Source organism: Falco rusticolus, chromosome 3 (assembly GCF_015220075.1).
Source record: "Falco rusticolus isolate bFalRus1 chromosome 3, bFalRus1.pri, whole genome shotgun sequence".
NCBI classification, from domain to species: Eukaryota; Metazoa; Chordata; class Aves; order Falconiformes; family Falconidae; genus Falco; species Falco rusticolus.
In genome coordinates this window covers 29,218,740-29,232,860 of record NC_051189.1, presented here as the reverse complement: position 1 = coordinate 29,232,860, position 14,121 = coordinate 29,218,740, and the positions used below count along the sequence as shown (strand labels likewise).

The following is a 14,121-nucleotide window of genomic DNA, read 5'->3' as shown; positions in this document are numbered from 1 at the left end:
CCACCGGGGGAAGCGGCGCGGCCCCGGAGAGGCCGCAGAGGCCACCTCAGGCGCCCCGTGAAGCGCCGCGGGGCCTCCCGCCCCGGCCGCAGGGGCGACGCGACGCGGCCCCCCCGCCGGGGGCAGCCGCCGCCGCCGCCCCGCTCGCTGGCTGCCACGTCGAGGCTGGTCTCCGCGCCGCCCCCCGCCTCCCCCGCCCTGGGTAGGGCGGGGCGGGGCGGGGCGGGGCTGGGCGGGGTGCCCGCCCTGCAGGCGTCACAGTGGGCCCCGCGCGCGGCGGTGACGGCGGGCGCGCTGCGGCAGCGGCGGGCGCTCGGCGGGGCGGTGACGTTGCGCGCTCGGCGGAGGGCGGGCAGTGGGGAGGAAGAGGAGGAGACCCAGGTGCCGCCGGGGCTGAGGCAGCCGCGTCCCGCCGAGGCTCCGCTCGCGTTCTGTCCTTCCCCCACCCTCCCCACCCGCCCCCGGCCGCTGCGGCGCGGGCAGGCGAGCGCGGCTCTCCCGAGGCCGCGATGCGCTCGGCCTGAGCGCTCCCTCGCCGCCCCGCCCGGTTTGGCTCTCTGCGGGGCAGGGGACCGCGATGGCTGCGGGGAGCTGGCAGGAGTCGGCGGCCCAGCAGGCCGAGGAGGCGGCGGCCCGGGTGCGGGACGTCCTGTCGGGCGGCCTGGGCCTGCTGCGCGCCGAGCTGGGCCTCGAGCTGGGCCTCGACCCGCAGGGCCTGCCCACCTGGCTCGCCCTGGTGGTCCCGGCCGCGCTGGGGCTGGGGCTGCTGGGGCTGCTGCTGGCCGTGGCCTGCGGAGGCGGCCTCCGTAAGAAGCCAGCTCGGGGCGCGGCGGAGAGGAAGGGTGACGAGGCGGCCGTTGCGGGCCTGACAGCCGGCGGGGGCCAGGGCAAGGCGGCGGGCCCGGGCCCCGGGCAGCTGCACCTGAAGGGCGACGAGCAGAAAAAGCGAAACAAGAAGAAGCTGCCGGAGAAAACGGCGCGGGTGAGAGGGGCTGCCGGGGCCGCGCCGCTCGGGAGGGAAGGGGTGAGGAGACGGTGGGGCGGGGAAGGCGGCCGGCCCCGGGCGCCGGCGGGGGAGGGGGATGAAAGGCTCTGTGACAGCGGCGGGATGGGGACGGCGGCGGCGGGTATTTGCGGTGGCACCCGGCCGGGCGCGGCGAGTCCCTGCGGCGGGGGGGCGGGCGGGACCGTCTGGCGAGGGGCCCCGAGCGCGGCTGCCTCTCTTCAGTCCTTGTCCCCGGTGCCCCCTGTTAGGTGACACGCCAGCCGGTCAGGTAGGCACCGGTGAGAAGGGCGAGGACCGACCGCAGGGTGTCAAACCACAGAGCCTCCCCCCTGAGCCGCCGTGCGATTCACCTGGGTGATATTTGCCTTGAGAAGGGGTGGGGGGTGTCCTGACTGTCTGCTCTGGAGCTGTCTCGTGTTGTCTGGGTCACTCGGTGGCTTTGAAAACCTGGAGGAGCAGCGCTCACATACGGAAATTACATGCTGATAGTCTTGGGTGATGAGGCAAACACTCGTTTGTTTTTAGCAGCTTGTAAATGGAAACAAGAATTACATGAAAGTATTTTTTTAATTAGTATTCATCGAGTGCTTGCAGGGTTAAGAACCACTAGTGGAGACCTTAGTATCATGGCTCGATTTCAAGCCAGGAGTTTTAGTTCAGGCAGGTATAGACTACTGGAAGCAGCATTTTGAGCCCCGTAAATGCTGTGATGATTCAAACTTGAGTAAGCCTTTTTGCTGTGTCTTGTCAACAGAACATGTTAACGTCAGTCTTGTGGTGAGCTTGCCTCAGTAGGAATATGCCTGATTTAGTTGTTACAGTAAGGATCATCTGCTTTAATAAGGAAATCTGTGTCTTAGCAGCCCCTTAAAAACAGATCATTCCTGTCATTATTTTTTTTTTTCAATCTTCAGTGTGTGGTGTGGGAACCTTCCATCTTTGACAGTATGTGGGCATTTCGTGAGAAAATCAGTCAAATGCAGAAATTATCAGTTGGCCTTTTAAAGCTTCCAGTTATCACAGTTTTGGGGCTTGAAGGGATTGCTTCTATAGCTTTTATTTTGTTAGTATGTTTGTAATCCTATTTATGTCCAAATGGATTATAGGAATGAAAGTGCAGCAGATGTCCCCTGCCTGTTAGAACTGTGTCTTTTAATTATATCTTGCTCTATAAAATCTGAATTGTTCCCCTAATGACCAGAAAAAGGAGAGGAAATTGGTTTGTACTTTCATTTGAGTCTGTGGCAGTATTAAGAAGTTTGGGGTTTATTTTAATGAGAAGGCTAGAACATCTTCAAAGAAAACAAAAATGGTCTGCATGTACCACCAACCTGTGTTTGAGCAGTGAACTACTGAAGTTGATTCTGGAAGTTGCTGAGCACCAGGAAGAGGAAGCATTTTGTTTCAGAATCTTTCCAGTGTAGCTAGGTCTCCATTTTGGAGAAGGCACATTGGGGATGCAATTTTTATGCCGTTTTGAATAGCACATCTTTCAGGATTTAGTATATCTGTTATGCCTTCTTGAAAAAAAAGACTAATCATTGAAATAATTTAGATTTTGCTTGGTTTATTTTCTTTAAACTCCAGTATAAAAACAAAACATAAACTCTTGCAAGTCATCATTGAAGACTCATGAATGCCTCAACAGAAGATAGAATGAAGAGGTAGATTAGTGCAGGGCTTCATAAAAACGAAGTTTGTGTTAATTTTGTATAAAACTTAACTAGCAGACATTTATGGTGAATATAAATACTTGTAATGTTTCAAGCTTGGTTTACTTAGGCACAAAATAAAAGTTAAGGCTATGCAAGAGCAAAGATTTTTCATAAGAGAGTGAAATAGTTTTTCAGCTGTCGAGCTGTCATTCTGTATTGTTAAGATTTGTAAAGTTATCTTTATAGTATTTCATATTCATTTTCTCCATGCAGAGGTGAAAAAACCCCCACCTTTTCCAAAAAGAAAATGCACGAACTGAATCATTAACTGTAGTGCAAATAGGTTTAGACCGGTGGCAAAGTTTAATAGGCCTGCCTCATGCTTGTTTTCCAAGATAAGTTTGTAAGACCTGTATTAGCATGTCACAATATTTTTTTTCACATGGAAAAATCCTCAAAATAACATTAGAAAATTTAAAGATGTAGCAAAAATTCTTGTTGATTGCTGCCTAGTCATTTTTGTCATGTGTTCTTGTACACTGCGATGCTGATACTGAGTTCTGTGAAGGGAAAAGAGTAAGCCTATTATCAGTAGATTTACTACAGGGTTTGCTATGCCAAGGTCTAGATTTCCATTGCAGGCATTTCAGAAAGCTTAGTGCAACTGGTCTGTAGCATTAAAGAGTACACTACAAATGTCTAATTAAAAGCTGTAGGGTTACTTTAATACAGAATTACTGAGCTCATCATATGGCAGGTGAGGTGTAACTCTCATCAGTCAGGATCAAAAATGCTCTTCGCTGTAGCTTTTCTGAGGAAAAATGAGTATTAAAGCTTTGTTTCTTGCACACGGCTTTATTTGGTTCCTGTATAGGTAGGGTACAACTTAACTGATAATTTTAGTAAAATAAATTTAGTTGAATAGAACTGCATTGACTGGATACAGTAGCGACTCTGAGACTGATTATTTACTTGCTATGGGCAGACAGGAAAAAAAATGAATCTGGAATGATTTAGCATTCGTTAACACTATAGTTTACAGAGCCAGTTCTGGCTTTCTTCAGCTGCTTGGAGCAAGGTAGTATCATGGTATCCTTACTTTAGATTCTGTGCAGTAAACCCAAAGCCTTTTTTTATACTTTTTTTTTTTTTTTTTTTAGCAGCTCCTGGCAGGGGCAGAGCTTCTTGTCTTCTGTCACAGAGTTCTTTGGCCCCTGTTATTTTTTTTTCTCTCCAAAAAGTCTCTTCATCTTTAATTTTAATTCCTTTTCCTTCTGAGTAATTGCTGTGCCTCTCTTCTGTTTTTTAAACCTTCAGCAGAAAATGGTGAAACTGTTCTTAGATGGGTTCTGTACAATTTGAAAAATACTACAGAAACTTGAGAGTAACTGTCTTGTGTACTCTTCTACAGCTTTCTAAAGACATTCGTACCATCTATTTGTAGATGCAAAAAATAACAAATTGACTGTGTACTTCCTGTTTGAAGTATTCCTGGACAGTAGATGCTATGTGTTTCAGTAAAAGCATTTGCATTTAATTGACAAAGTTTTCTGCTTGAAAGAACTTCTCAGGCTATGACTGGTTTATGCTTATTGCACTTAGAAATAGACTACGTAAGACTTTTTCATACTTTCAACTGATACTCGTGTTGGTTTTGTGTATGTGTTAATTGATTGTAGAAGTAGAGCTGTAGGATTCTCCAGGGCTCAAACAGAATATTGCTTAGTTTCTTAAGAGAAGCTTACAGAAAATAACACTAGTAAACAGATTCTTTCACTGGCCAAAGATATTCTAAGTAGGCATGTCTTTATAATGTGTAACTAAGGGCTTTGGCTAATAAAGCCTTGTAAAACTGAAATGATAGCAATTTTATTACTGCTGTTTGAAGTGTGAAACTGAGTTACCCATTGCACTGTACCATACTTAAAGAACCATGTTACTCATTTTAGCAGTTTCAGCAAAACATTTCTTCTTCTTTTGGATTATCTTAATGCCTTCAAATGAATGTGTGTGAAAAAGGTTCGTTTAAATATCAGGATTTTAAGGTCAGCAGGCAAGAAATGCGTTCAGAAACCAGTAGTATTACTGAAAGCACTATTTCTGCCTTGTTACATCTTTTCTGTAGCTTTTAGGATGAGGAGGAAAATATGGCAAATAATAAATAGCACAATTTGAATGAATTAATATTGGTAGTGGATGTTTAATATATTACCCTAAAGTTTTAAACAGTCATTTTGGCTGTAGTTCACTTTTTTTAAAAAAAAAAAAAAACAAAACCACAACACTTCCAAATACTATAGAAAAGCTTTTTTCTTTCCTACTTCTGTTACTATCTTTGGTACATCCAAAAATGGTCACATGAATTTTGGTTAAAATTCTATGATTCATCAGTGGGAAGAAAATAAATGTGGAAAGCTTCCACTCAAAAGGAGGCTGTTACAATTCAGGGATACATTCAGGGAGAAATGTATCAACATATGAGTTTTTAAACATACTTCTAACAGTTGTTTATGTGATCAGGTAGCATTTTAAACAGTCATGTGGATTAATTTTTCCATAGGATTCTTAATGGATATGAATTAGTTTATTACTTCAGAGAAGCAGCTGATTTATTTTTTTAAAAATTATAGGTTAAAACTTATCTACTGAATTTGAGACAGATTAAGAAAGTGGGTTTCAATTTAAAGTGTATATGTAGTAGCTAAGACGTAAAGCAAGGTACAGAATGAAAAGAATTAGCTGGGTGTAAACATTTCTGACACAAGTCCAATCATAGATGCAGCGAATCTGTTATTGAGCTTTAATGCTAAATAACTTAGAAATAGTGATTCTTTCTCCAGCTTAAGTTCTTAAACGCCACGGGTACTAACATGGATTGAAAGACATCACACCACTAATAACATGACTGTGTGGAATCTGGAGAAAATAGAGGGGTTCAAGAACTGGTTTTTGGCAACAGGTTATTTTCAAGATTGAACATTGGGTCTTTGGTATCCCTCTGGAATTGAGTACTGTGAGCTTTGTTGAGAGGAACTTCTAGAGAGTGAGACACAGATCTGTCAAATATACTTCATTTTCAGAATGCTAAGGGAAATGTACCGCATCTTAGATATGAAGTCTAGTTTAAAGCTGGTTGTTGCAGGAGGAGAGGGGTTAGGTGACCTGATCTTTCAATTTCTATTAATAGTTACAAAATAAGAAGTCGGCATGCTGGCTAACTACAGTAAGCTGTACTATGTTATGCAGTGGTGAAATCATGCCAAGGCTGATATGTAAGCATAATATAACATGGCAAGACTTAAATACATTAAAAGTTAAATTGAGAGTCAGATCTGATACTTCAAGGAATAGTCACACTAAGTTGTAACATGGCCTGTGTTTTACTTTAAAGCAGTCAGGTCCATGTGGTGCAGTTAAAATAGCTTTTGGTTTTTTAATAACAAAAATAACCAAAGATAATAAAGTTTGGGCTTTATTTAAACAGAAATTAAAGCAACTACGAGGTAGTTATTTATGCTTAATGTCTTATTTAATTTTCAGTCTTTAATATATCTGAATCATTATGAGTCCATCAGGATGAGATTTGTGTGGACTCAGTATCAATTACTACTCTTGACGATTGTTTTTCAGTTAAATGAATGGCTAACAGTAGTAAATGCTTTGCTTATTTTTACCTCTTCTGCAGTTAAAACACAGTAGCTTCAGTTGCAGCTTTTTGTTAACAGTAGACATGACTTTAAAAGTTCTTACATTTTTGCATGGGGAATATATGGGCTAAGGAGGTGTACGCCTTCGCTGTCAAAGGTGACTGATAAAGATTAATGACTATCCAGAGTTTTAACTCTACATGTTAAATAATACATGCTAATTTTCATTCCCTTATTATGAGGTGAAAATGGTAGACTACTGTTAATGCCTAATAATCAAGTCTGTCTGAAAAGAACAATGGGTTGTCATGCTTCGTGTTTGACTTCTAAGTTCTGTTCTGCTATGAAGTTTAACTTGTGAAGGAAATGAACTTTGAGCGATATGCATAGGTAAAAAATGCAGAAATTTGGTCAAAGTAGAAAGGGTTTACAAAATTCCGCCTGTTGCTGAACTGCTACAAAGTGGTGTGTTCATGTAATTAGATAATTTATGGCACAGAGAACTGTGGCTGTTCTGAGAACTGATGACATTCAGAAAATCACCTTTTGATAAGCAATTCATATGTTAAGTAGGATTGAGATGAGATGAAGAGACCTGTTTCTTTCCTTTCTCGTTTCTATGTTTAGTAAATACATAATTGCAGTAGATATTTGGAGAACCAACCCACGATTCTGTCTGCTTTACTCAATAATCTTGTGAGCATTTTTCAGTCAATAAATAGTTGCATTTTAGTAATGGTGTAATTTGAGCTTTGCTTTCTCCAAATTTTCTATTATTCACCGTTATTGTTTACACAGCCCAATGGACGGTCTTTCCTTGATGTATCTGAGGATGAAGTAATACAAACTGTTCGTAAAGAAAATGTAAAGCAGCCTGTGGACACAGAAAAGAAGAATGAAAAGGTCAGTTACGTGTATGAAATGAAAATGTCAAAGTTTGGTGTATGTTATTTCAATACTAATAACTCTTATTTGTGATTTGAGACCCTGTTAACATGAGCGAAGAGGCATATTTCTTACTATGAAGAGTACTAGTCTAATCTGGTATTGGAAAGAGCTAAAGCAGTATTTTCTTCACTTCTGAGATCATACCTTATCACAGAATGTTTGCAAGCAAGCCTCCCTCCCCACCACTCACTAAACACCGGTATCTCTCTTCCAGTGAAGATGTTAAACTTACAGAAATTAAGTTTGTGTTTCATCTTTGCTGGCTTCTATTGAGATGCAACATAAAATGATAGTGGTGTTAAGTGGCTTGAAAATGCACTTAACAATTTGGGGACTGCTATTCAAAGGATTAAGACCATGTGCCTGCTTATTTCTTTTGTCAGATGTATCCATTATTGATCAGAGATTTTAATTTCTGATGACAAATATGGGCTTTGAAGTCTGGTGTGAACTTTTTTTTATGCAAATTAAACAGCTACATCAGAAACATCGCTTTAAAGCTTGGTCTGTAGCTTTATCTAAAAGGTAACCGTGCTAATGGCAGTGTTAATTTTTGCACTGGGGAGTCATATTTTCTTGCTTTATCATAAATACTGTCATTTGTAGGCAACGTGGATGTATTTACGATAGGCCTCTGGTGATAATTTTTGGCTTGGTTCTTCTTGCTAACGTGCATGAAACTTTCCTGCTGTCATGGATTTCTGATGTATTTTCTTCAACAAAATGCATTTGTTCTAACTATACTGAGAAATATTTGAAAAATAAATGATTATGCATTAACAGTCAGAAACCAGTAGCTGATTATTGTAATGGGTTTAGCTCGTTCAAGCTTTAATTAACTTGACTATCCTATAATAACTTCTTTTGCAGTTAGTATGTTGGCTCAAAGACTGTATCCTGCTAGTTGGCTGTAGGACTCTCAACATTTTTAGCATTGGCAAATAGAAAGACTTTTCTGTGAAATGGGTTTGCCTTAAAATTTTGTGCCACGCACTTATTTTCTTTTCTCCATGTGTCTCATATCGGATTGACTTTGCAGTTTTTTTAGTAATATAAGGAAAATTTGATCCTGAAGGAATAACTGTTTTTCTTCTCACCTTTCATTTTATCTCAAGCAGGTTTCCAAGTAGGTAAGGTGTTGTAACACGTTAACTTGAGCTTTACCTTAACGTTGCAAACAGTGATCTGAATTTTAAAATGTTAAGTTGAAGTTGCAGCTCCAGAAAATCATTACCATTATATGGATATGGATGCTTATTCAGCTAGCTATGTTTTCCTATCATCTTGGAGAACTGTGGGCAAAGCATGATTACCTCAGGGGTTGATTGCTAACCTTTCAATTAAAAACATATCCAAGAACTTTCTTTAAACTATGGGTAACTTTGCAGGCATCTTAATTATTTGGTTAAGCCTCTCAGGACATCTGTTACATTTGTAACATTGCAAACCTGCTGAGGAGATAGTAAGAAGTCCTGTGTATGTGTCTTTGTATTGCTCGGGATGGATGCTATCAGTCAATAGGTGGGATTTAAGTAGTATGTGCATGTGCCGAGATGTATGAATATATATATAACTTGACCTGAAGGGTATGATTTCTTTTCTTTTGTGCTTGAATATATGCTTTCAATGAAAATTGTACTCCCTTTGTGTTTCTGTATCTCTTAGCTGCTTCGGGGTTCTGAATTTCATGCATGTTTTTTCAGGATAGTTATTTACTTTGTGTTGTCTTGGGGAGAAGAAGCTTTAGGTAATGTCTGGATTGTGGCTGTTCATATGGTTTATAGTTCTCTTGATGCTTTGAATACTTTCTTCCCTTTTTTCCATTTTAGTGACTTGTGTAGTACAGGGGATTTTTTTAGTTTTTAATGTGAGCAACTGTATCTAAGAAGTGACTCTGGAGGAGATTGCAGCATGTTAAAACTTCATTGCCCCTTGGGTTTGCAAACACACAAGTACTTTGTGTTGAACACTAAAAATAAATAGACCATTAGGGATGAGGAAGAAAGGTTTTGTGTTTTGTTTTTTTTTTTTTAATTGTTCTTGCATGGGGGATAGTGCATCTTAAAGACTTACGAAATTTTGGCAGGCTTGCTGAGTTCCTCATGTGCTCTTTGGCTGGTGGCGGAGCCAACACTGGCAGCTTTCTGTGTTGCAGAAGGTGACACATTGAATGAACAGGCTTCTGCAAAATGACCCACTAGCTTGCTCAGTAACCTTTAACATCTCTTGCTGTTTCAGTCAGTTTGTTACTGAGATAGTGAATGTTACAGCGCTAAGTTGGCAGGTGGTGAGTAAACTGGATAACTAATTACGGTTCTGGTTTCTCAGGTCAGGTTAGGAAAGTAAATATATTTTCAAGATTTGAATTCTTAGTCATACTAACAAATAGGGGGTTTAAAAACAAACTTATTTTCTAAATTATTAAGCTTTGGTTTTGTGAGAAGTGTAAAATTTGATGCCAATAGCTCTTAAAGAGCTAGTTATTTAAGGAATAGGAGTTATAACTTGGAGGAGCAGCCATCTTAAACTGTCATCTAGGAGACTGCTGAGGTCCTTTTGGGTGTTCTCTTACTGCCAGAGGACAGTTGGGTAGTTAATGGCTTTGTGGATGGAAGATTGAGATCTTAACTTCCACTCTCAGTGTAGTTGAAAATGGGAGATGTAGGTAAGAACTACTAACCTTTCCTCCGTTTCAGTTCCAAGAAGCAATTAATAAGTGGGTTTCATGCTGTTTTTCACTTCCCTGTTTAATTCTTTCCGTAGAAGGTGCTCTGGCAAATAATTTGGCTTCTTCATATTCTTAGGACTAATTCTTCTGTTTGCTTTTGAAACCAGCCCTTCTCTTTTGGAGGCTTTTTAGAAGTTAGACAACTGGTATGGGTAACGATAGTCTACTGAGCAAATAAGTGAGATAATTCAGTTTGGCTGTATCTGTATTGTGGGTCCCTTAGTGCAGTACACCATGAGTTAACTATTCAAGTCTGTTCTCTAAGTGTTACAGGTGTGTTGGCACAGCATTGCATATAAGCAGTGAAATTTTTATTCTCTCTGGTGCCACACTAACAAGCTGTACTACTTTCATTACCTCTATTGAAGCTACATGATTCTTTTTGGTCATGCTAACTCAAAGGCATGTGAACTGCAGGCCATTGTGGACCCATGGGATATCTGCTGCAGCTGTGGTGATAATTTAGTTGTTACCAACTCTGAATTCTAGAGAGCTTATTATACTGTTCTTGAACATCTAAGACTAGAAGAAAATCGTGTTTGAACTTGGGTATAAAGCTGGCAATTACTAGTTGTACTCTGGCAGAAGTACATATTCCAGAAAAACGTTCAGCATTCTTAGAATATTCTTATTTGAATATTCCAGAGACAGTGAATCAGTGAATAGTTCGCCTTAACACATTTGAGTAGATAGCCATCTTTCTTTAAAAAGTCTGGGGTTTTTCATTCAGGTTTATCTGGTAGTTCTTATACCTTCACTGGATTGAAAAGCTTCTCAGTACTGTATTTCCTTTCTAAGAAGGTAGGCAAGTCAATTTGTCGTCACTTCAGCTTATCAAAAGATTAAACTCCAAGGCTTTCTGTAATATACTCTCTCCCAGTATCCTGTGTCACTTTTTGTCTTTTTTCTGTATCTTTTTATCATTTGATATTGCTACCTGTTGCACTAAAACAGTTTGCAGAAATAGTCATCTCTGTTTCTCTTTATCTCTGCTTGTATAGCCAAGAAGCAAGCCATAACTGGTGAAACCTTGAAAAAAAAAAAACCAAACCAACAAAAACAACAACCACCAACCTGTATATCTATTGTATGGACTTTAACCACAGTTCCAGTTTTGAAGTAATTTTCCAAACTGGAATTTTTATCAACTTTAAATTTTTGAAGGAGCCACTGGCATTATTTATTTCTCCTCGTATAACTTTATACTCTGCATAAAACAAATTTTGCCGGAGTGAAATCTTCCTGCCAAACTGCGACTGGAAGAAGCTATGCTGCTTCCACCAGCCTTTGTGCTCTGCAGCAGAAGTTATCATTCCCCCCACCTGCCCTTTGTGTACTATGGAAGTAATATGAAAGACTCATGCAGTCTTATGTTTGGCAATTAGTATTGTTTAGTACTCTTTTCAAGGGACAGTCCATACACAGGGTTGTTTGGTCAGGAAAATCTGTTTCAAATTTACGCCTTTATTGGGGGGGGGGGGGAAGACTCTAAATCACTGTGACAGGTGATCGCTAAGTAATTATTAAGATAATGTTTTATTTTTATTCTAGTCAAAGAAAAAAAAGAAATCCAAGGGAGATGCTAAAACGGTTCAGGATATGTCACGTCAAGATGGAAAGGAAGTTGATGAAGGTACTGAACAAAGACAGACAGAAAATGCAATTGGACATTTTGGCTTAAATGCTGTTAAGACTTACTTGTGCTTCATAAAAAAACATAAGACTTTTTGTCATAACTCTATAGTCATGTATTATATGTGGAAACCTGATCTTTGAAATGACAGTATTTAACTTACGGAGGTTTTTAAGTTAAACGTAGAAAAACTGAGGAGTTATGGATAATAGGGCCCTCGTCTTGTTCATGTTTTGCTCTGTGAAGCAAAGTATCATCACGCTGCATCCAGAAAAACTTACCTTTGGCCAGCTATCCATGTTTTCAAACTAATGTTGAAGTTGACTGCTATGTCTGTGACTTTTAGACTGAACCTGTACTCAATTTCAGCTTGACATGAGACAATTTAAAACTCTCCTTTTTGCTCTCCGATTTATTTATGGTTTTATTTGGGGGCTATTTTAGGAGCCTGGGAAACGAAAATCAGTAACAGGGAGAAGCGACAGCAGCGTAAGCGAGACAAGGTGCTGACCGACAGTGGCTCAGGAGAATCAAATCTCCAAGGGGTGGAAAATACAGTTTCTGTATCCATTGAACAACTGATGCCTACGCCATCGCTTCCAGTTGGCCTCAGAAAAAATAAAGGTATGGTGGTTGATAGGTCTGTGAATGTATTCTAGGAAGGTTACTTGAATGCTTAAATAGTAACTCTGTTTTGAATGTATGATATGTATATTTGGAGGTGTAACTCTTGAGGATTAGTTCAGGCTACGTAAAGAAACTTTTCATTGTGCAAAACTCCTTTTTTTTTTACAGCCACGCTTTTGGAGAAGCTCAGGAGAGAATGTTCTGGAGTAAGTGGCTGAGACACTGGCCTCCACACTGGTGCTCTGTCAGTAGCTGCACAGCTGCATAGGCATATGTCCCCATTCCTTCACTTCTGCTCTGCTGACTGTGCCCTTTATATTTCTGGAAACTTCAAAGACACTCTCAGCACTGCTGCTGGCAGCGCCAACTCCTTGACTTTTTGAATGCTTCCTTGTGGGAAGGTTATGCTCATGAGTTATCTTTACAGATCATTCACTGCATGTAGACATTTTTTCCAACATAGTAGTACCTGTACATAAGCTGTTCATAATGGTGGGGCACATCTGGCTCAGATTTTGTAATCAATTATTACAGCTAAGGATTCAATAAGAAAATGTAGGCTTTAACTTCTGTGGCTGCTACTGTTTCAGAAAAAAGTTGCATGGGCCGGTTTAAACTGTGTGTAGGCACAGGAATTCATACTTGGCTGCAACTGAGAAATGGTTTAAGAAGCTAAAAGAATCCGAAGACAAACAGTTTAGCTTTCTAATGCACTTTTAACATACTGATACATTGGGTACTTTGATTGGATGAAACTTGATGTTTTAGCAGGGTGACAAAAAGACTGAGCCTTAGCAACTGTCTGGTACCTAGTAACAACTTAGTGAAATTTGCAAACCTTACCTGGTGATTTTATTGACGCTTGTTTGCATCTTGACAGAGTACATGATTCTTGTCCCCAAGGATGAGATCAGTTGTTTCCTGTTTTCTTTTTTTCTGTCCATTTACACAGAAACAGCCTCAAGAAATGGTAATTCCAACTGTCTGTATATGCTCTGTAGCTAGCCATAACTACTGTAACCTTTCTAGCCAGAGTCCTTTATGCATTGGATGTTCTTATGTGTTGCCTTGTACCAGACACAGCTGAATTCTTTCCAGCTTAATCTAGTGTTTTTATGGTAAGGTGGAAATTAGAAATAGCTATATATTTCTGAAATAGAGCTGCCCCTTGATTGAAAAGGACAGCCTCTGTTTTCGATTTCTGCTCTCCATTCTTGGGAAAACTAGCTACAGTTCTTTGAAATCTGTGGTTGCTTGGTTTGTAGGCCCTAAATGAATTTTTTGAGTTCTTTCTGTTTGCAAAATAAACACAGATTTAAAAAAATAGAGGATTTTAATTTTAAGCTTTCTGGGAATGTTGTAATTTACTTTGAGGTATTTGGGTTTTTTTCCTTAGAATATCAGTAATGGCTACTTTTCTAAGATTTTTACAGGTATTGCTGTTTGATTAAAAACTTACTCTAGCTCTGTTTTCTCTTACTTCTTTATCAGGTGATGTACTTCTGAATGCACAGGTTAGCAGCTCTAAACCTGCAAAAGGGGAGTCATCAATTCCACAAGGTAAAAGGCTTTCATTATTAGGCATCCTAAGTAACTAGAAAAGTGTTTTACAGAAGTGAAAATACAAAATGTTGGTGCAGGATTTTGTGCAGTTACTGATCTTATCTTTATTAATAACACTGAACTTTATGCAGCTGGTTTTTTTGGTTATGTAAATGTTATACTTCTAAGTTGCAGTTACTTCTTAACAGGTTGAGAATAGTATGTGTAGAAAAAAGGTTCAATACGTAGATTTTTCAGACAGATTACCTATTGTACAAATTGTTATTTCCAGAACAGTACATCTTATTCTCAGGCTTCACTTAAAAATTCTTTAT

The 14,121-nt window shown here is 40.3% G+C and overlaps 1 protein-coding gene across 1 annotated transcript in view; it reads left to right on the top strand.

The window, feature by feature from the left end:
* Nucleotides 1-310: 310 nt before the first annotated feature.
* MTDH (metadherin) overlaps nt 311-14,121 on the top strand; it is a 35,048-nt gene continuing 21,237 nt past the window's right edge. The window contains exons 1-5 of the mRNA XM_037379523.1: nt 311-982; nt 7,107-7,211; nt 11,536-11,617; nt 12,062-12,241; nt 13,736-13,804. Coding sequence (XP_037235420.1) covers nt 578-982; nt 7,107-7,211; nt 11,536-11,617; nt 12,062-12,241; nt 13,736-13,804 — 841 coding nt within the window. The 5' untranslated portion in view covers nt 311-577. The remainder of the gene's footprint in view (nt 983-7,106; nt 7,212-11,535; nt 11,618-12,061; nt 12,242-13,735; nt 13,805-14,121) is intronic.